We start from the raw sequence: 20,803 nt of genomic DNA on the forward strand, positions 1-20,803 counted from the left end.
GCATTCAAGTCACAGTTGCTTATTCTGTTCCAACACCTTGCATGTATCTGAAAGTATCCCAAGCCTAATTCAGGCTTATGGGGACAACATTGGCCTGTTATATGTACTTAATGCTGGGAGGAACATGAGTGCTGTTATTTTAGTAGTATTTAGTACTGGTAGTATAAAGGAATGCATGAGGATGCTGATGCAGCTCTGAATCTTCCCTGGTTTACCAGTATGCAGTCTAGACTTGGTTCCCTTTACTATTCTTATGTATTCCAGAAGCCTAAAGCACCATCATTCGTGGAGGTGGCATCTGAGTATGAGGATTAGTTAGGACCTCACAAAAATGCGAAATTCCTAGTCACTGATTTTGCTTAGAACTTTACTTATCATTCATTTCAAGGAAGCTGAAAGAAATCATCCCTTGCTACTAATAAATTTATGGTGAAGTCCTTGTCTACTAGCTAACAAATACCATCTGGACCATTGCCAGACAAGAAGAAAGCTCTATAACTTATCTTTGTATACTTCAAAAGAGTACCAGGAATAAGCAAGCTATAAAAGTCAACCTCTCTAAATTAATTTAGAGAAGATTAACCAAAGCAGCATTGTCTTATAATCAGAAATTAAAATTAACATACACATAAACACATAACATATGAATAATGCTAAATATTGTAACAGGAACAAGGATAATATTTGAATTGAATCTTCACAGTCTAAAAAATACCATCACTATTTTCCTTCTGGCTTTCTTTTATATGGTTTGAAAAGCAAAGCTCCTTAGGTTACACTTCATCTTCCACCAATGACAGATCCCCCAAGTGACTTTTTTCATGAGTTTCCTGCAGGCTATGAGTCAGGACGGCTGAAATTCTTCTTGCATAGTTTTCAGTGATTGCATACTGGCTAACAATTATTTTTTAAATTAAAAAAAATTATTTAAAAAATATAAACCATAGCAATCTTATTTATACTCTTTCATGAGACCTTCGTAATGCAATATATCAGAAGCTTACTGTATTTTCTCCTAAAGAGAAGATTAATTTCCAGATCATGTAGTGCAACTGGTTAACTTGTAGGAAAGAGACAACACACTAATACGACTTCACCATCCAAATATGGGAAATGCGTTTTGGGTACCCAGTTAATAAAATATATCCACGGTCTGCAATGTCCTTCCTGTTTTATATCCAGAAGAACCCCGATTCTAGTTGAAGAGAATGGAATCTGGATCTTGGTTCGCCATCTGTGCTATATGCTTTAACACATCCTTTTTGGTAATGATTCCAAGCAATCGCCTAAAAGACACAATATGACAAAACAATAAATCTACACTTTAAGCAACTTTCCCCAATGTGACACTTGCCATTTTCCACTGGTGTTTTTAAATACTACCGTATCTGTACTTCCAGAATGATAAGATAACAGAAGTCCTCACATAAGCACTTCTACTTCTAGGTCTCAGGTCCTACAATTTCCTCTGTTTTAAATATTCTTCTCTACATATATAAATATTACCTACCTAACTGCAGTCCAGTTTAAATGCTCCTCTTCCAGAACCTGCCTTGATCCTACAAGCCAGCAATAACTCTGCCCTACTCCCAGCAACAGCATGTTGTTATATGCAGGCTTCCTCTGTAGCACTTGTCCTCTTTGCTACTGTCCTGTAGCCACTATAATACTACACACTCTATGAGGGCAGAGAAAGGGTTTACTCATTTTTACATCTCCTTAGAGTCCAGCTAAATACTTTCTTACATGAAGTAAGGATTCAGTAAATGCTGAACAAACCAGTTAGGAAAAGTCCTCTTACTGATTTAAATCCTGCAAGACATCTGTTATATTACTTCAAAGTTTTAGAGGAGGGGAAAAGTCTTGCATAGTTGCTAGTTTAACATAGCATGTTCAGAAAAACTCCACCCCTTTCTTGACCACCCTCCCTTTCCAATAAAAATAGCAGGGCTTCTTTTATTGGACAAGAAATAGCCCAGGAAGGAAAGAGCTTTAAGCTTAAGACTATTTAAAGCCTAGTTCTGTTATTTAAAAAAAAAAACTAAGAGAAGATGATTTATTTGAAGGTAGAAAAAAGGGGGAAAGAGAGAGATGAGAGATACTCTGGACAAGTAGGGAGCATTCAAAAGCAAAATATTCCTGTTCTTCTATTTTTTAACTGGGGACACTCATGTAAATCACTAGATCTCAATGAAACTTGATTTTCTTGTCCTCCAATAATAACAAAAAAGGGATTATGAGCACAAAATACAATAGTCTCCTCTTATCCATGGTTTCAGTCACCCATGGTCAACCATGGTCCAAAAACATAGTATAGTACATTAAGCTATTGAGAGAGAGAGAGAGAGAGAGACAGACAGAGAAGGAGGGAGGGAGGGAGGACATTCATATAACTATTATATATTGTTATAACTGTTCTATTTTATATTTGTTGCTGTTAATCTCTTACTGTGCCTGATATATACAGTTTATCATGTATGTACGTATATATATAAATATAAACATTATATATATTATATACATATATAAACATTATATATAAGATCTGGCACTATCTATGGTTTTCGGACATCCCATGGTTGTCTTAGAAACTATCCCCCAATAATAATGGGAGACTACTCTACTGTACTATACATATCCCACTGATACCATTATAATTTCAGTGCTGCCTGTACATAACAACATAGATGTTTCCTTTGTAAGGAAGGAACTGTTATTGATAATGTACAACAGTTGATTATTTCTCAAATATAGTCTTCTTTTTCTATTAATTATGATTTTAAAAAAACATGTATCTTCATCTTAGAGCTTCAAAAAACCCTAAAAGTACTACTAATGTTCACTTAAATTAGGTTCTTCTTTCTGTCTCCACATTTCCTTTTCTCCAACAGTCCAATTTGCCTTCCCCCAAGAGTCCTCACCCATTGTGTGTAACCAGGCACTGCCGTAGTCCCAGCTTGCGGAAGATATCCACTACGATCTCCATGGGTGTAAGGTCAGTCACAGTGAAAGGGCTAAGATCGAGGATGTTCCGAAGCTTCAGGGTGGGAGGAGTGTATGGTGGCACTGGAGGAGAATGCTCAGTGAAGTAAATGATGGATGTGCTCACAACTCCATCTTGTTTCTTTCGAGCATTTTCTATTTGAACAGAAGGGAAAGAGTTGAAAATAGAAATGCTAGCCCTACCCCTCCAGCCCTTAACCAGTTCCCTCTTTCCTCTCTGTCCCATTTCATGCATATTTATTTCATTATCCCCTCCTTACCAATTGAAATAATGAGATCTCTTCGAAGGACAAAGCCTACAAGTCTTTGAGATTCCCGGGACACTACCACTGGGAAGCCACTGTAAGTAGTTTCACTGATTATGGTCTCTACATCTTCGACGGTCATGCTGTCCTGAGTAAGGACAGTCAGCAAAGGATCATTTCTCCGGGGTTTCATCACATCCATTGCCAGGGTCTTATGTGCAAACTCTTCTTTGGCTTCAAGAAAGGGGTATCCATTGAGACGGATATGGGCATCATAGATGCCTTCCCGCCCAAGAGCATCTGCCACCCACTTGCTTGTCATGGCTGCAGCCATCAGAGGAACAATATATTCCAAGCCACCAGTCAGTTCAAACATTATGACAACAAGAGAAACAGTCATCCGAGTCACTCCACCTGTGAAAAAATAGACACAGACCACTGAAGGCAGACAAAACAGGATTTGTTGCAATTATGGGCCTGTCACAGGCCCTATCCAGCAAAAGCTTATTTATCAAAACTAATACTAGAATGGGGTTTCATCTATAACTGTGCAGATCTCAGAGACTGCATTAAAATAAGGTTACAATTGAGATTTAATTTTTTAAATGTCTACAGAAGTTTAAGATGCTTTTTGATTCTTGTTTTAATTTTTCTGTTGCTTCATTTCCCTAATTATGAAATGCATGCCTACTGTAGAAAATTCAGAAAAGATGAGTCATTATTCACAATGCACTACCTGTAAGTCAGCAGAGTAAAAATTTTGAATGACATTTTCCAGTTTTTTCTATGCAAAAACATATTTTTATATAGGAAAGCTCATATTATGTTTAATTCCCCACCATGCTTTCCCCCCACTTTATGTTAACATATTATTACAAATTTATTTAATATCATATTTAAAGATGTGAAACATTAACATCATATATAAAGGCTGCATAATGTAGTATTATATGGATGAAATGATTTAACCAGTTCCTTACTGTATAAAATTAGGCTGATTCTATTTTTTTGCTCTTGTGCTGTTAACTTTGTCTAAATTTCTAATCATCTCCCCACTGTGAAAGAATAGAAGTAGCTTTCATAAATGTCTTAAATATAACAGATTCAACAGGAAATGGATGATCATTTTTTAAACTGTGTGGTCAACTGTGCTTGACATCACTTTCCTTTTATGTGGAAAGCTACTCTTTGGAATCAATGCAAACACTACTCACCTAAGCAGGCTGCAGCCCCAACCATTGCATAAAGTCCAGGAGTGATACAATCAGCTCCCTGACTACACCAGCTATTGAAGATGGCCCAGTCATGGTGGTAATAGGCCAGTTGTTCCATTCCTACTCCTAAAAGTCGACCTGCTATAGCACCAACAGCCATGCTAGGGATAAAGAGGCCAGAAGGGATCTGCAAAGAGAAAGCAGAGATGATTAGTGAGAAATAATACGATTGCTTGGTAAATGGGAAGGGCTGGAAGACTGACCCTCTGGCAAAGCAAACAGGCCAATTGACAGTTTAACTATGCACTATGCTAGCAAGTGGCTGTAAAGATTCGTGTAACACTACAGGGAATAGAGGCTCTCTGGGACGTGCAGGCAAGGATGACTGCAAAGAAGCTTACCCTGATTCGGGGTCCATCAGGCAAGAGCCTGAACTCTCCAGACCAACACAGAACTGGAGGCAGAAATTAGGCCTTTCCCAAAGAAAAAGGAAAATAGATGGAGTTTCTTATATATGCAGACATTTCCCCCAATTTTGAATTCTTATCAACAATAACTAGCCTTCATTAACTACCATGATGTATGCTGGATGCTCTTCATACAAGATTTTATAGATTCTTTATAACTACCCCAGGAAATAGGCATTATTATTCCCAAATGACAAAGAACCTAAGGTTTAGAGAGGTTAAGTCCCTGACCTGAGGTAAAAATCGTAAACACTGGTGCTGGGATTGAAATGGAATGCTCATAACCCTACTCATATATTGAATCCTAACCCACTGCGCACACACAAAAAGGACAGCATATGAAGTTTCAGTCTGTTTTGGAACTGTATAAGGAAATATCAAACAAATAAAATTTAAAATGAGATAGTGGCTACAGTTGCATGCTTAACCAAAAAAGGAGGCTTCATTTATCTCTCTGCTCTTTTTACTTCTAGGATATTTTTAATATTCTGTACTAAGCGAGGGAAATGACAGTAAGGATAATCAAAACTGCAGAAATACTGTGTTTAATTCTGGAAGGCATTTGAATTTGTTGTTCTGATGGTCAACAAACGTCCTTTAAATAAAGTAATGAAGCCATGAGATAAAAAAATAACTCAAGAAGCACTGCAAAACTTTTTGTTCTCCATCCTATCCCTGTGTTGAAGGAAAGGATGACCTTATCTCAGAGAGTACACACTGCTTACACTGAGTTGCTGTCTCTTATTCTTTGGTTTGAATCTCAGTTTCCCTAGGGAAAAAGGGAAATAACATGGTAGTAGTGTGTAAAGACCAGAAACAAACAAAAACCTAGAATGGAGGTGGGTGATACTTTAACAATTTTTCCTTTTTAGTTTCTGCTGAAACATGGAAATCGTAACAGGTACTGAATGTAAAACATACCAGCCTTATGTCTGTTTTCTTTAATTGACACATAATAACTATACATATTTATGGTGTGATATCTCAATACATGTATACAATGTATAATGATTAAATCAGGGTAATTAGCATATCTATCACCTGGAACATTTATCACTTCTTTGTATTGGAAACATTCAAAATCCTCTCCTCTATTTTGAAATATGCAATAAATTATTAACTATAGTCACCCTGTTGTGTTACAGAAAAGTGGAACTTAATCCCCCTAACTGTATTTTGTATACATAAACCAATCCTTCTCTATCTCTTCTTCCCTAGTACCCTTCTCAGCCTTTAGAAATTCTACTCTACTTCTATGAGATCAACTTTTTTTTTTTAAGTTTCTACATACCAGAAGAGAACACAGTGATGTATGTTTTGATAGTTTAAATACTATAGTACTAACCTGTGAAATGGTTCCCACTTGTTGACAAGTAAGCACTGATTCCAACTGTAAAACATACTCTTAGCTATGTATTGGGTTAAACCATATGAAACTGTGGTCAAGGTGGTTGAATATCAGCAACTTCATGAGGCTCAGCCTATAATTATGCTTAATTAATAAACTCTAAAGCCATTCAATAAGGACTAAAACTATTGTTGGATATTGGTTTTTGATACAAGAGGGACTAGAATAAATACATCACCATCTTGAGGGGCAAAATGTTTTCCACACAAAAGAAAAAAATTTCTTCCTCAAATCTCATCGCTGAGGTTTGCATTTGATCTCAAACTAAGCTTGCACAATTTAAGACAGAGATGCAATTGTCTAGGAAGTTATAAGAACAAGTGAGGGGTAAAAGGTTTTGGGGGGAATCATGTTGGGGAAGTTGAAAGCATCATACCATATGAGCTACTAGGATTGTAAGATACCTTGGCTTTGCCCTCCAAAACCAACAGCCACACATAAAGTCACTGAGTACCGAGACAATTCCTCACCTTCATGCCAAAAGTGAATATTGTAATGACAATTTTCAGTATGAGTGCCAAAGCCAGCTGCCACATGGCACTATAGACTCCTGCACCAGCAGGTCTGTCGGGCAGGTCACCACCCTTGCTTGTGTTGAAACGGTTCTCATAATCACAAAGCTTTGAAGAGTCCAAAAGGCCACAGTCATTAAACAGCTCAGAAATGAGCTCACTTGTGCTCATCCGGGTGTATTCATTCGGGAAAGCCAGGATGGCAGTGATGGCTGTCACGATGAGTACCTCTATGACAGGATACTTGCCCAACTGGGTGGTCTTCCGCTTTCGACACCACGCGATATTTGTGCGGATAAATAGAGCTCCCCACAGACCACCAAATATGCCCAACAGAATGAATGGCACAAGCTCAAAGAGATGCCACGGGGTGTGAAACTCCACGTAAAATAGAACTAGGCGACTGTTCCCAAATGGATTGATGGAACGCAGAGTAAATGCTGCCACTAGAGCAGCAAAGAAAGAACGCCACAAGGTTTTGAGGGGAAAATAGTAGCTGACCTATAAGAGAGAAGGTGAGAAAGCAAATTCAGTCAATATGCAAAAACTGGTTCAGGTGGAAAACTGGCAATGCTGCATCAGAATTGAGGATAAAAACTGCCGAAGGATTTCTGGTCACATGGTAAAGCACTGAGTTGGGCAGTGTACTGTAATGTACATAGATACTGACTGAAATTCCTGACACTAAAGCACACGCAATCTCTGCTGAAAGTCAGAAGTCATTACCTCTTCCAGGCTAAATAATACTCCACCAATAGGTGCCCCAAAGGCAACAGATACACCAGCAGCTGCTGCAGCCGACAAGACCTACAATCCAAAACTCAAAATTAGTGACAAAATAATACCGCTTTCCCAAATTCAACTGCATTTTTTAAAGGAACATTACTGGTTACTAAATATTTTTGTGAAAAACTCTGCACGCTCCATATTCTCAAAAATGGGATTTAGTTCCGTGGTTCTGCCGCCTGCCCTGCAAGCGCAAGGACTTGAGTTCAATCCCCGGTACCAAAACAAAAATGAAGTTCAATCTCTAGTTATTTCGAGAGCAAACACTATATGCTAGATGTTGAACACATGGTTCACATGCTTAAATGGGAAAGAGGGCGCTCTCTTTGTGATTGATTTACGCACATGTTTTATTCTAAATTATCCCCTCCCCCATTTCAGAAACTGAATTTGAGCTTGGAGATCTATATATTCCTCACCTAAACAAAGTACTTATGGTATGTACCTAAAGAGCAACTTGTACAGGAATGTTTTGAAATGAGATGCTAAAGAAGATTCTAGTGACACAAAACTGAAATAATGATTGGTTCACAGATATTCAGGGGCTGCACTAATCATACAATTGGTATTGAGAGTTTTCTTTTCTACGTGCCCAATGTACACCCAGTAACCTATGGAAACAGAAAAGAAACAACCAGATGATTACAGGATGAGAAAACCTAAACACGATTAGGTTTGGCAAGAAAGGGGCAAGAAGGAAGAGAAAGAATCTGAGATTGGAAAAGAGGGACAAAGATATAAGGAAAGAAAACAAATGATATTTAGAGGATGCCACCTCAGTGTGCAGGCATGTATGTACATGTAAAATGTACAGGACCAACTCTGGTGACAGAAAACAAACCAAAATTAACTGAAGAGCCCAAGTTCTTTCCTTGGATTCTAGTTGCTGTGGAGAGACAAATGATTTGTAGAGTAAGGAAATATTTTAAAGAGAAAGTTAAACAGAATTAAGAGTTTTGAAGAATAAAATGGTTCTTGGCAAAATAAGTAGGCAAGTTTCTCTGGGAGTGTAGGATGGCCCAGGAGAGTGAAAGGGAGAGATGAGTGAGATTTCCAATGTTAGCTGTGAGGACTTCAAAATGTAAAGCTAAAATGGCTTTCATATGAGAAAAATGAAGACAGCCATCATGCAACTTGAGAAAGGGGATTTTTTACTATGTTCAGAATGAATGAGAAGGAAGACAAAAGAATTGATTTGGTTGGTGTGCTTCAGTTTTATACTGCAGAGTGGAATCCGTCTATACTCTTCTCAAATCTGTTTGCTCTCAATCATCTGCCCACTTTGGCAAGGCCACTTGAACACAAAAGAGTTTCCACCAATGGTGCAAACAATAGGAAAAAATAAAAGTGTAAGTATGCAATAGGGAGTAAATTTAAGATTCAAATATTCATGAGTCAAATCAGAGAAATAAATGGCATCTGTACAGAGAAACAGGAAAATCAAATTCCTCTCATTGTACAAGGAACAATTGAGTAACCAGTAACCTATAGTTTCAAATTAACCTCTACCCATGCAAAACCAGCAACAATCAGCACTTCACTCTTGCCTATTAAAATGTTTTTTTAATTTTCTCACTTCTGTGAGTTATCCCCATTGAACAACCTCCACAATTTAACACAGGCTTGTGTTCCTCTACAGGTAGCTAAACAATCTACTCACACATCTCCATGTTGCTCCTTCTAGCTTTTCTCTCCTTTCTAACTATGCCAGAACTTTCCCACTTAACTATCAAAATGTATTCCATATTTGAAATCTCAACATATTTCTAGTTTCCTCCTGGGTCTTATGGTTAATCTTTTTTGTTTTCAGAAGAAATCACTATGTTCCAATTTTGTGAAAATTCCTGTTGAATGACACAATCTTGGTCTTGACCCATTCCATATGGGATTTTTTTGTTATTCAAGAAAAATAAAGAAAAAACCCATTATTTTCTTGTCATTAATTATAGCAGGATAAAAATAACTAATGACTTGGAAATTCTTAAAAAATGGTCTTTTCCCTCAAAGTAACATACAGTAACAACTACATAAATTTGAGAACAACTATAGAGATGCTGTGGTGGGACTCATTTAGCTAATTGAGGCAGGGGTTGTAGTCTTAGTGAGAAACTAGTTCAAGTGTAGTATTAGGCAGAAATCAAAGATGAAAAGCTGACATCTAGAATATACACTTCGTTTATATTTTTCTTCCATAAGAGTAATTTTAAAAATCTATTATTCTATAACTTCTTTTGTAATAGAAGCCACACATACTTGTATAGAATTATATATAATACAAAGCTAAATTCCTTACTTCTCCTTACCTTATTCTCTGTCTTACCAGAAGTAGATATTTTTAACTTTGGGGTTAGGACCACTTTCCAGACACACTCTTTTTAAGGGCATAGATAATACACTTTTTAAAAACATTATCTGAATTATACTATACATGTTAACCACAAACTTTTTTTTTAATTTAACAGTGCAATATCGCCGGCATTCCATGTCAGTATTATAAGACTATTTCATTCTTTTTAATTGTTGTATAGTATTCTACAGTGTGGACAGACTATTGCTTATTTGGTCAGTCCCTTACTGATGGACATTTTTTGATGGACATTTTAATAGCTTCAGATTTTCACTATGTTAACAAACACTGCACTGACTATCCTCAGACAACTGTATGCACACATATGCTAGGATCAGAAAGGCTGTAAGAGAAATTCCTACAAGTGGACTAAGTCAAAGCGTCTTTGAATTCATAATGACAGAGTCCCCAAATTCCCACCCCTAAGACTGTACACTGTTTATGCTTTCATCCAAAAGGAGACTATTAAGGCCAGCTGCCATTACCTCTCTGCGCTTGGCTTCATTCTTCCTGTATTTGTTGAAGCAGTGGCACAGGATGTTCCCACAGCAGCAAGCCACGTGCACTAGGGGACCCTCTTTGCCCAGGCTCAAGCCAGATGACACTGCCAGCACCAAGGTGATGGTTTTGATAACCAGGGTCCACTTACCCAAATAGCCCCTAATAATGAAACCACTCAAGATAGTTTTTATCTGCAGGTCAAACACAGATAGATTAGATATAGACAATGGAAGCAAACAAGGCTAAGAAGCAAAAATCTATACCTCATTAGACACTGAACCTTTGAACAAGTAACATGTAGTTTAAGAGGGAGCCCAGAAGCCAAAGAAAGCCAGAATTTCTCTTCAAGCTTTCATGTACCTTTCTGGGTGGGGCGGCGGGGGGAGCCATGTGACAGGTGGGCAAGAGCATATCCTAAGTATGACAGTGGAGAGTATGTAGGTGAGGGAGCCACTCAGGCAAGGATAAGCGCTTCCTTATTTTATAAATCGGTGGTCCAAGAGTCATGTTCTGAGAGGGCAAGGTCAGAATCCTGACACAACTTGTAAGATTAAGTATAGCTTTGCGTAACTGCCAAAGAAATGTGGGACTATTCCTGGGTCAGGAAACAGAAAGGCCACCCTGGCAACAACCTAAAGTCTCAGTGCTTTCAGTCACTGGCAAGCAATCTAAACCAAAAGTAGTTAGAAATAGAGCTTTAGTCACCATCATCCCCTTCTAGGCTAAATCAGGTAACCCAGGTTGAGAAGAGACTTGAAGGAAAACCTAGAGAAATCTGACCAGGCCTTAGGACCTTAAATCCTGTTTAAGTTTTTTGGGATTTTTGTTTTTATTTTTGTTTTAACACAAGGTTTCACTATGTTGCTCGGGTTGGTCTTGAACTTGTGAGCTCAAGTGATTCTTCTGCCTTATCCTTCCAAGTAGCTGGGATTATAGGCATCTGACACCCAATTTATCTGACTCTGTTTAATATCTATAAAACTGCCAAGCACAGTGGTGTACCCCTGTAATCTCACTGACTTGAGAGCCTGAGGCAGGAGGATAGCAAGTTCAACCCCAGCCTGGGCAACTTAGAGACACCCTGTCTCACAATAAAATTTTAAAAATGGTTGGGGATATAGCTCAGTGCAAAGACCTGGGTTCAATCCCTAGGATTACAAAAAACATTGTGGTATATTCTGAAATATACATTAAAATATTTTAACCAAAAAAGATTCATATTATGAACATTTGGAAACCATTTTAACAGACTTACCTCAGGGATTCCAGAGCCACAGGCATAAGGTGCAAACACTTTGACAAGAGATACGGCAAGGAAGGCAAATAGAAGAGCCCAGAGGACATACATGAAATAGTTGACTATGTAGGCAAAGGCTCCCTGGAACAAGGAAAAAAACAGACAAGCTTGTTTTACCCTACATTGGCTCCCTGGGGCATGCAGCTCCTTTGAGTAATGATTTTTTCAGGAGAGTAGGTCAGAAAGACAAAGATCAACATTAAATTGCTCAAATCTTTCTTTCCTGATTGTCCAGTAAAACAACTACTGAAATACTTGTCAGGTCACTTATTGCTGAAAATGAAATGCTCTGCTACACTCAAAGGAAATTTACAACAGAGTCTAATAATGGACATGGAGGAAGAGCCAACTGAAACAAAATCCATTTTGATGTGAGTGCTTTGATAGGTTTTGTAGTCAAATATATAAGATTCTGTGTCAATTTTACCAAGAGTTTTAACAGTGCCCTCCCCCAGCAATGGCTGAACCTTGTTCGCACAATGAAACTGAAAACCAGATCCAAAGTTCTATTCCAAAAGAAAAAGTTCTATTACATTCACCTCTGGCTACCTATCTTGGTGTAAAATTCTCACAGCAGGTTATAGTGACTAAAATTCCTGAATGTCTTTTCTTTTGTGTTTTAAAATTATGTTTATCATAGATATTTAAGATATACAACATAATATCGTTTTGGTTTTGGTTTTGGTGCTGGGGATGGAACCTAGGGCCTTCTGCAGGCTAAAGCACTTTATCACTGAGCTGCACCCCCAGACCTGACCTTTGGATACACATCTACATAACAAAGTGATTACTACAGATTTACATATCTATCACCTTCCACAGTTAACCTTTTTTTCTGCGTGTGGTATGAACCTAAAATCTATTCTCTTAGCAAATTTTCAGTATACAATATTAACTACAGTCTTGTGTGATATATAAGATCTTTAGATTTATTTCACCTTACCTAACTGCAGATTTATAGCGTTGGCTTATTTTTCTGCATTTTCTCTCCCCTCCCTGTCCCTAGTAACCACCATGCTACCTTCCATTTATTCAACTTTTTTAAAAGATTGTGTATAAATGATTATATCTTTGAGAGAATTTTGCTACCACAGATGCAGCAACAAGTGTTATGAGTAGAAGGTTTTCAGGCCCTGATGATGCTAGATGTTACAAAGAATAAAAGAGCAATAACCTTTTTTGGGGGGGGGGGGGCACTGAGGATAGAACCCAGGGTCTCACGAATAGTAGGCAAGTACTCTACCACTGAGCAATATCCTTAGCACCTTTATCCATTTTTCAAATGGAGAGAATATATTTTTGAGACTATGTCCCTATAATAATGAAGTATGCCACAAAAAAAAAATCTAGTTCTGACCACTAACAAAAAATTCATCACCAATAAAGGGCTGGTAAATAGTTATACTTTATTTTAAAAAAGTAATTGTGAATACTAGGAGGTTATGCTTACTGATATTAGGAGTTGAAACTCATTCAAATTACATGAAACTCATTCAAACTACATGGAATGCAATAGCCAGGCATGGTGGCTCACACCTGTAATCCTAGCACTTGGGGGGCTGAGGCAGGAGGATCTCTGTGGAGTTGAAGCCAGCCTGGGCTACATAATGAGTTCAAGGCCAGCCTGAACTACATAGCAAGACCCTGTTTCAAAAAAAATTATATGGAATGCAAAACTCAATAGACTTGTCCACGCCTGTAGTTCCAGCACTCTGGGAACCTGAGGCAGGGGTATCACAAGGTCAAGCCCAGCCTGAGCAATTTAACAATTTAGTGAGACTCTGTCTCAAAATTAGAAGTGAGCATAGGCTGGTGATGTAGCACAATGCAAGGGCCCTATATTTAATCCCCCCCCCAAAAAAAATCACACACAAAAAAACTTCTTTTCTTTTTTGGCTTTTTGAGACAGGTTCTTGCTATGTAGTTCAGGCTGGCTGAACTCACTATGTAGCCCAGGCTGGCCTCAAACTCACAGCGATCCTCTTTCCTCAGCCCCTCAAGTGCTAGAATTACAGCCATGTGCCACCATCCCCAGCTTAACTTTTCATTTTTGAAAACACTATCAAAAATAATTCTCTGACCTAGAGAAGGAGAACCAGAATGCTCAGTATTTTTTCTGAGCTGGAAGTTTTACACAGGTTTTAGTTCCTCAGAGGCACAGGCAACTGCTATCTCTTTACCTTTCAAATGTGGCTTGGAGCAAGAAGACTCCAGAGGTAATAAACAAAGAGAGAAGGGGAGTGAAAGGGAAAGTAAGGAAAACTGGCCCAGGCAGAAACCAAGAAGCCAAATTCTTGGCAAGAGAAGGCTTCTCAAAATCTAGAAGACTCTTTTCTCAGAAAAAGTCTGGTAAAATAGGGTTTGTGGATTGCAGCCCTGTTACTTTCCTGTACTATCCTTATTGAGAAAGGCTGGATGAAAGGTATAGGGGACTTTCTTGTATATTGTTTTAGCACTTCCTATGAATGTATAATTACTTTAAGTGTTCCAAAAAAGTGAGTGACACCTACACACATGCACACTTGCACAGATGCATGCTCACTCCCCCTAAATTCTAGGATTTCTCAAACTTTTCTATCCCAGTTCCTCCTAATCTAGGAGAGCAAACATCAGGGTAAGGAGTGGCAGTAATCTGGGAAGAGAAGTAAAACAGACAGACATCTTGGTTTCTTCTTCACAAACACGGAAATTTTGTATTCCATTTTTTTTTTTTGGTACTGGGGATCGAACTTGGGACCTTGCGCCTACAAGGCAGGCAGCAAAATTATATTCCATTTTTAATGACTGTTTACATTTACTTTTTGAAAAAAAAAGTTTTCTCCAAATGGAAAATCTGATGCTCTAGAAAGGCACATATAAGATTCATCCTGCAGTTTGACCTGCCCTCGGCACTCTGAACATACCCTAGTTTGAGAAGCACAGACCGAACCCCCTCCAAACACACATCATATACAGTGTCTACCTCTTGGTTGAACCCCATCCCTGAGCCAATATGTATACGTATAGTCACGTGCATACAGAAACTTTGCTTCTGATTTTATTATTTTCCTATCCTTCTTTCCCCTTGACTGATTTTGTGTGAGTGTGTGTGTGTACATGCCACCCCAAGTCGTTTGGAAACTAAGGTGGGTAATGAAAATTTTTAATTTATTTTTAATTGGCACATAATAATTATATGTATTTATAGGGAACAGTGTGGTAATTTTATGCATACACCATGTGTAGTGATCAAATCAGGGTAATTAGCACTTCTATCACTTTAAATAATTATCATATCTTTTTGTTGGAACCTTCAAAGGTCTCTCTTGTAGTTTCTTATAAATATACAAGGAGTTGATAGTCGCCCTACTATGCTGTAGAACACTGGAACTTACTCCTCCTCTCTAACTATATTTGATGCCTGTTATCCAATCTCTTCCTTTCCTCTTTTCCACTACACTTCTCAGCCTCTAATGACCACTGTTCTAGTTGCTACTTCTATGTGATCAGCTTTAAAAAACAGAGTTCAGCTGGGTGTGGTTGTGCATGCCTATAATCCCAGAATTCAGGAGGCTGAGGCAGGGGGATCATTGTGAGTTCAAGGTCAGCCTGAACTACATAGCGAGACCCTGTCTCATAAAAACTATATATATATATGAAGTAAAGTCCAAATCTATATCCTAGTTTTGTCTCCCTCACTTCACCAACAGAGTGGACGAGAAGGGAGCTAAAATGCTACCCTTTTCAGTAGGTGGAAGCCAGAATGGAATTGGGAGAATTTTTTTTGTTTTGTGTACTTGTATTTTCAGTGGGAGAGTTCTGACATATAATACAGTAGTGAGAGAAAGGAAAAGAACTGAAAAACATCTACTTTTGCATCAACAAACATGGTATATGACAATGAAAATATGACTTAAGTGCAAGATGAGATTGCGGGCAATTTTATTTCTGAGTTTCTATTATTTTGATGTGGAATTTATGGTAATTTAAAAAAATATTCTAATGCAGTGCTCAGAAACAAATCACTTTTGATATCTATATGATAAACACTTTTTAACCCACTCCATCCTTGGTTAGAAATTACAGCTCAGTTGTTGCTGCCTCTGACATTCCTATCGAAATTATTAAGGAAAGATAAATCCAGTAACACTACTGACAACTAAGAAGAAACACCAGGCTTATTTAAAACCAAAATTTTAAAGATAAGCAACAAAGGAGTCCACACATCAGAAGAAAAGGAAATAGGACTCCACAAACCACAGAAAAAGGCAGCTGGCATGGGTTCCCCTTTTTGTGAAAAGAAAAAAGGGGAAGATTCCATAATTGTCACGAGCATTGTATAAGACATGATGTAAATGTAAGAATAAAATTTAGTGGTTCACACATCACCATACATGTTACCTCATCCATGCTGATGATTAGCTGGGACCAACTATTCCACTCTGGGCACTTGTCTCTGTCTTCAAAGGTGACCTGCTGAGAGTTCCAGCAGCAGTGTTCATGGTTAAACCAGAATCCCTCTGTGCATATACCTTCTTTTAAGTCTGTCATCCAGTGCGCAGAGATGTCTATCAGACCAGCTAAGGAACCTGATTTGGAGAGAAGGGAAGGCCAAAGTTAAGTTCCATGTGTGAAACTGTTCTTTACAATAATGAGAATAATCTTTGTCAGTAAAAATGAGGGAAAAGAAATTTTTTTTAAAAAGGACAAACACATACATTTCCATTCCATCTGCCACTTCTCTCTGATTGTCTTTTTTGCTTGGGTTTTACTTGTTATCTCTCTATTAAACATTGTTGTTTACAAAATTTACATACAGGAGTGACTTAAGAGAAAAACAAAATGACTGGGTGAGGCCAGGTGTGATGACACATGCCTGAGATCCTAGCACTTGGGAGGCTGAGGCAGGAGGATCACTGTGAGTTTGAGTCCAGCCTAGGCTACAGAGTGAGATCAAGGCCAGCCTGAACTACATGGTGAGACCCTATCTCAAAAAAAAAGAAAAAAAACAGATTACTTGGGAGCATGGGGTTAGAAGTTTTATTTTTAAACTGAATTTACATGGCAAAGACACTGCTTTGACTTAGAGTTTATGAACAATGATCCACAAAGATAGTAAAGCTTATTTGAGATTAATTTATTTTCCTTGTGTATGCAAAGTTGAGAAATAATGAACTGCCCACACTGAGGAATTCTATGCTGTTTATTTTATTTTATTCATTTGGGTTTTTTTTTAAGGCAGTCTCGCTATGTAGTTATGGCAAGCCTCAAACTCACTATGTAGCCTAGGCTGACCTCGAACTCCTGGTGATCCTCCTGGCTCAGCCTCCTGAGTGCTGGGATTACAGGCGGTGCCACCATGCCCAGTTATGCTGTTTATTTTAGATAGCTCAGGAGGAGAGCTGATGAAGATTATGGGAGAAAGTCTAAGCCTGGACAGCAGGGGTTTGCTTCATGGACAAGGGACTGTGCATCATGGCAGGAAAATATTCTAGGCTAAGGGAATTGCAGTTATAAAAGAGCAAATGGATAGATAACCAGAAGTAGGAAGATCTTTTTCAAATGGGAAGGGGGAAAAGAGATGGAGCAGGAAAGGAAGGAAGGGAAAAAGGATTTTTAAAAAGGAGAATTGAAAAAAATGGGAATAGTGCTTTTTCAAATAAGAAGGGGATCAAGAGTTGGAGGGACCAGGGAGAGATGGGTGGGGAAGGGGGCAAAAAAGATTTGAGGAGACCCGAGGATGTAGCTCAGTGGCACTGCACCTGCCTGGCAAGTGTGAGGCCCTGAGTTCGAGCCCTGGTACCAAAAAAAAAGAATTAAAGTGTATTATGTACATGGCCAAATTCCCCACAATGTATGTAATCATTATGTATTACAAACATGTACTAACAAAATTACATAATAAAAACTGAAAAAAAGCACAAAGTAATGGAAAGCTAGAAACTTTATACATATTGAAGCCCCTTGAACCTAGAACGTGAACATTCTGAATTTTTCTTAGTGAGAAGGAACAAATAGTATTATATACAGAACATTCACCAAAGAAAATTAAGAAGGAATAGACAGTGAACTGGAGACATATGCGCTAAGGCTAGTAGACTGGTAGGGTTAAGATAGTTTTAGTATTTTAGATTCTGGCCTTCTTGTCATTTCTGTCATTGAGGTGAAGAAATTCTGCCATGGGGAAATTAAATGGCCCAGAATCATGATTTTGGGAAATAGTAAAGACATTACAAAATTCATAGCTCCTGAATTCCCAGACTGCTCCTGCATTCAGACACACTGCTTCTATTAAGGGAAAAAAATATTCACTGACCATCCAGTGACAAGAAATATATTAAAAAGTTGAGGATCCTATGCCTACATTCCAGCAGGAGACAGGTCATGTCACATGTGTGCTTTGGTAGGTGTAAAAGTGTTAGCACAGGTTATTTACATGTTGGAATAACCTAGGCAAATCTAGCACATGCTGGACACCTACTTTTGGACAGTACAGCCCCAAACCTTCTCTTCCCTTATTGTACTTACCACCTGGATTCAGAAAATTAACATGCTGTTCTATAGTTTGGCTTGGTCTCTGGTTGTCTCGTGTGCATATCGTATTTCACCCAATACTGCTACTCCTCACTCCTGTCTTTCCCTCTGCCTCTACCTCCTCTCCTTCTTCTCCCAATTGGCTCTTCCTTCTCTGGTTACTAGGTTTCCCCTGCCCCCAAATATAAAATGCTATCCCTTGCCTTTGTTACCATTTCAAGTTTTGCCCCTCTTCCTTTTCCAATCACTACCAGAAATTCAACACTGGCTGCCTTTCCTTAAAATCTAGCTCTTAATATTTCTCTGAGATGATTTTTCAAGGTCACTGATACACTCCTAACTGGTAGATTGTATGACCTTTTCTCCACCACGTTTCTTCTTCTCAGCTTCTCTGCAATACTTGGCATTAAAGACCACCCAGTCTAATATTACCCAGCTCCAAACTGACCATCTTCTCTCTCCTATAAAAGCAAGAAGGAACAGAGTTAAAACCCTAGGTTATGGGTTGGCAAACTACAACCCAAAGGCTAAACCCTGCCTACTCCTGTATTTGTAACTAATGATGTCCTGGTGGCAGCCAGGCTCGTTTGTTTACCTATGCTCTGTGGCTGCTTTTGTGCCCCATCAGCAGAGCGAAGTAGATGCTACAGAGACCACTTGGCCCATAAATCCTAAAATATTTACTACCTAGCCCCCTTATGGAAAAAGTGTGCCAACCTTTACCCTAGGCTAATGATGGCAAGCCTATGGCATGTGTGCTACAGCCAGCTGTTTATTATCACTGAAAGCTCTAAAATGTTTGCCATAACTGCCCTAGGCAATTTTTGAAAACTCATCTATAGATAAGCCATTCTTTATTTGCTATAGCCATTTTCTACATCATGGCTCATGGATTACTATCCCTAAGTCAGCAGCAGCTTTAACAACTGGGCACTGTGTTAAATGCCATATTGCATTTACTCCTCATAGAATACTCTTAACATAGCTACTTTTATTATCTCCATTTGACAGATGAGTAAATGAAAGCTTCTAGAGGTTAAGAAATCTAACCAAAGCCACAAAACTGGCAAGTAGCAGGTCTGGGATTTAAATCCCAGCTGGCTGAAACTAGAACCTGTGCCATTAACTGTCATCTCATGCCATATCCTCCAGCTTTCCCACCCAATTCCTATTTCAGCTCAAGATTCCAGACCTTTCCAAGCCCTACCTTTTAATGTCATAAGGACATTCTTCTTGGCATCTCTGCCTGGTACCCTTGGCTCTGTTTGCATACATGAAAACATTCCAAAATTTTAAAAATCTGAAACACTTCTGATCCCAAGCATTTTGAATATGAGATATTCAAGCTGTATTATTTAGAATGGTAGAGGAGGTTACAGAAATAGGTGGCACCATCCCACCCTCAGCCATCATGGAAGAATGCAATGGTAAGCTCCTTGTGAGCATGGAAGTAACTTACATGCCTTTCTAGACCATCAAATAAGAGAGTAGACAAAAGGCTAATAGACAGCCACAAAATGTCTCGGGAAGTGCTCTTCTGTACCTTCTCTCCTACACCCCACTTAGAATGTGTATAAAAAAATCTGACTATCTACAAAAGAAAGGTTCTTCCTAAACACAAGCACTGTTATGCATGGCTAATATCCCTTACAATGGACACGGTACCTTATAGCACACAAAAGGTATTAAATAAATGAGGGAGAGGTATTTTGCAAGTGTCACCAGTCCTTTATAGATGGGACATTCAGCATCCAAAAGGCTCACCAGCAATTCATTTCAGGTTGGAAAAGAGCACTCCACCTGGTCCATGACTTAGGAGAGGTACATGGCACAATTTCTAGAGATTTGTTGTGAAAATTAACATAGTTTACTATACCTGATAAAAGCCCAATAAGGAGCATCAACAGCCAGCCGGAAAAAGCATCACTCACACTATGAATTAAGGCCCATGTCGACTCTTTGCTTTTATTGGTAATCTAGAGGAAATGAAAAAAAAAATCAGTACACTCTCCATATACCCTTCCTTTACCTCAACATTGCTCAGTAAACAATACAATGACAACTGGACATGATGGCGCACACCTATAATCCCAGCACTTGGGAGGCTGAGGCAGGAGGGTCACTGGGAGTTCAAGACCAGCCTGGACTATGTAACAAAACCATGTCTCAAAAAAAAAAAAAGCAATGCAAATCACCTGGGAACAGAGACCGATTGAAAGTTACTTCTTACACAACCTTAGCTCAACCAAATTCACTAGGAGCTCTGAGGCTTACTGAACTCTACCTCCATATACAGCAGGCTGTGCAATCTGCAACCTGGCCTGCCTGAGTCACAGTGAGTACAGAGGGACACATATAAAATATATAGTGTGGTGTACATATGTATATTTCCTTTTATATCTGTTATTATAACATTAAAAAAAAAGAGGGCAAGTGGCCTGCAGGCTGTGGGTTGGGCATGCCTTATCTACAGTTTGTCTTGCTCCAAAGTACCTTATTTAGGGTTTTCT

General features: G+C 38.6%; 1 protein-coding gene across 4 annotated transcripts in view; it reads right to left on the bottom strand.

Annotated features, from left to right (window-relative positions):
• Positions 1 to 357: 357 nt before the first annotated feature.
• The window catches only part of Clcn5 (Cl-/H+ antiporter 5), a 187,422-nt gene continuing 166,976 nt past the window's right edge, over positions 358 to 20,803 (bottom strand). For 3 of the 4 annotated variants that reach the window (XM_004872007.3, XM_004872008.3, XM_004872009.3), the window contains 10 exons: positions 20,170 to 20,269; positions 16,161 to 16,348; positions 11,739 to 11,861; positions 10,468 to 10,674; positions 7,576 to 7,656; positions 6,808 to 7,350; positions 4,463 to 4,649; positions 3,264 to 3,662; positions 2,922 to 3,138; positions 1,012 to 1,286 (listed from right to left, as the gene is read on the bottom strand). In XM_004872007.3, coding sequence (XP_004872064.1) covers positions 1,196 to 1,286; positions 2,922 to 3,138; positions 3,264 to 3,662; positions 4,463 to 4,649; positions 6,808 to 7,350; positions 7,576 to 7,656; positions 10,468 to 10,674; positions 11,739 to 11,861; positions 16,161 to 16,348; positions 20,170 to 20,269 — 2,136 coding nt within the window. In that variant the 3' untranslated portion in view covers positions 1,012 to 1,195. Of the gene's footprint in view, positions 1,287 to 2,921; positions 3,139 to 3,263; positions 3,663 to 4,462; positions 4,650 to 6,807; positions 7,351 to 7,575; positions 7,657 to 10,467; positions 10,675 to 11,738; positions 11,862 to 16,160; positions 16,349 to 20,169; positions 20,270 to 20,803 lie in introns of all 4 variants that reach the window. The other variant, XM_004872010.3, reaches the window with a different exon arrangement.

The sequence above is a fragment of the Heterocephalus glaber genome, unplaced genomic scaffold (assembly GCF_053883595.1).
Source record: "Heterocephalus glaber isolate CG9 unplaced genomic scaffold, H.glaber_assembly_v1.0 deba00001546, whole genome shotgun sequence".
Taxonomy (NCBI): domain Eukaryota; kingdom Metazoa; phylum Chordata; class Mammalia; order Rodentia; family Bathyergidae; genus Heterocephalus; species Heterocephalus glaber.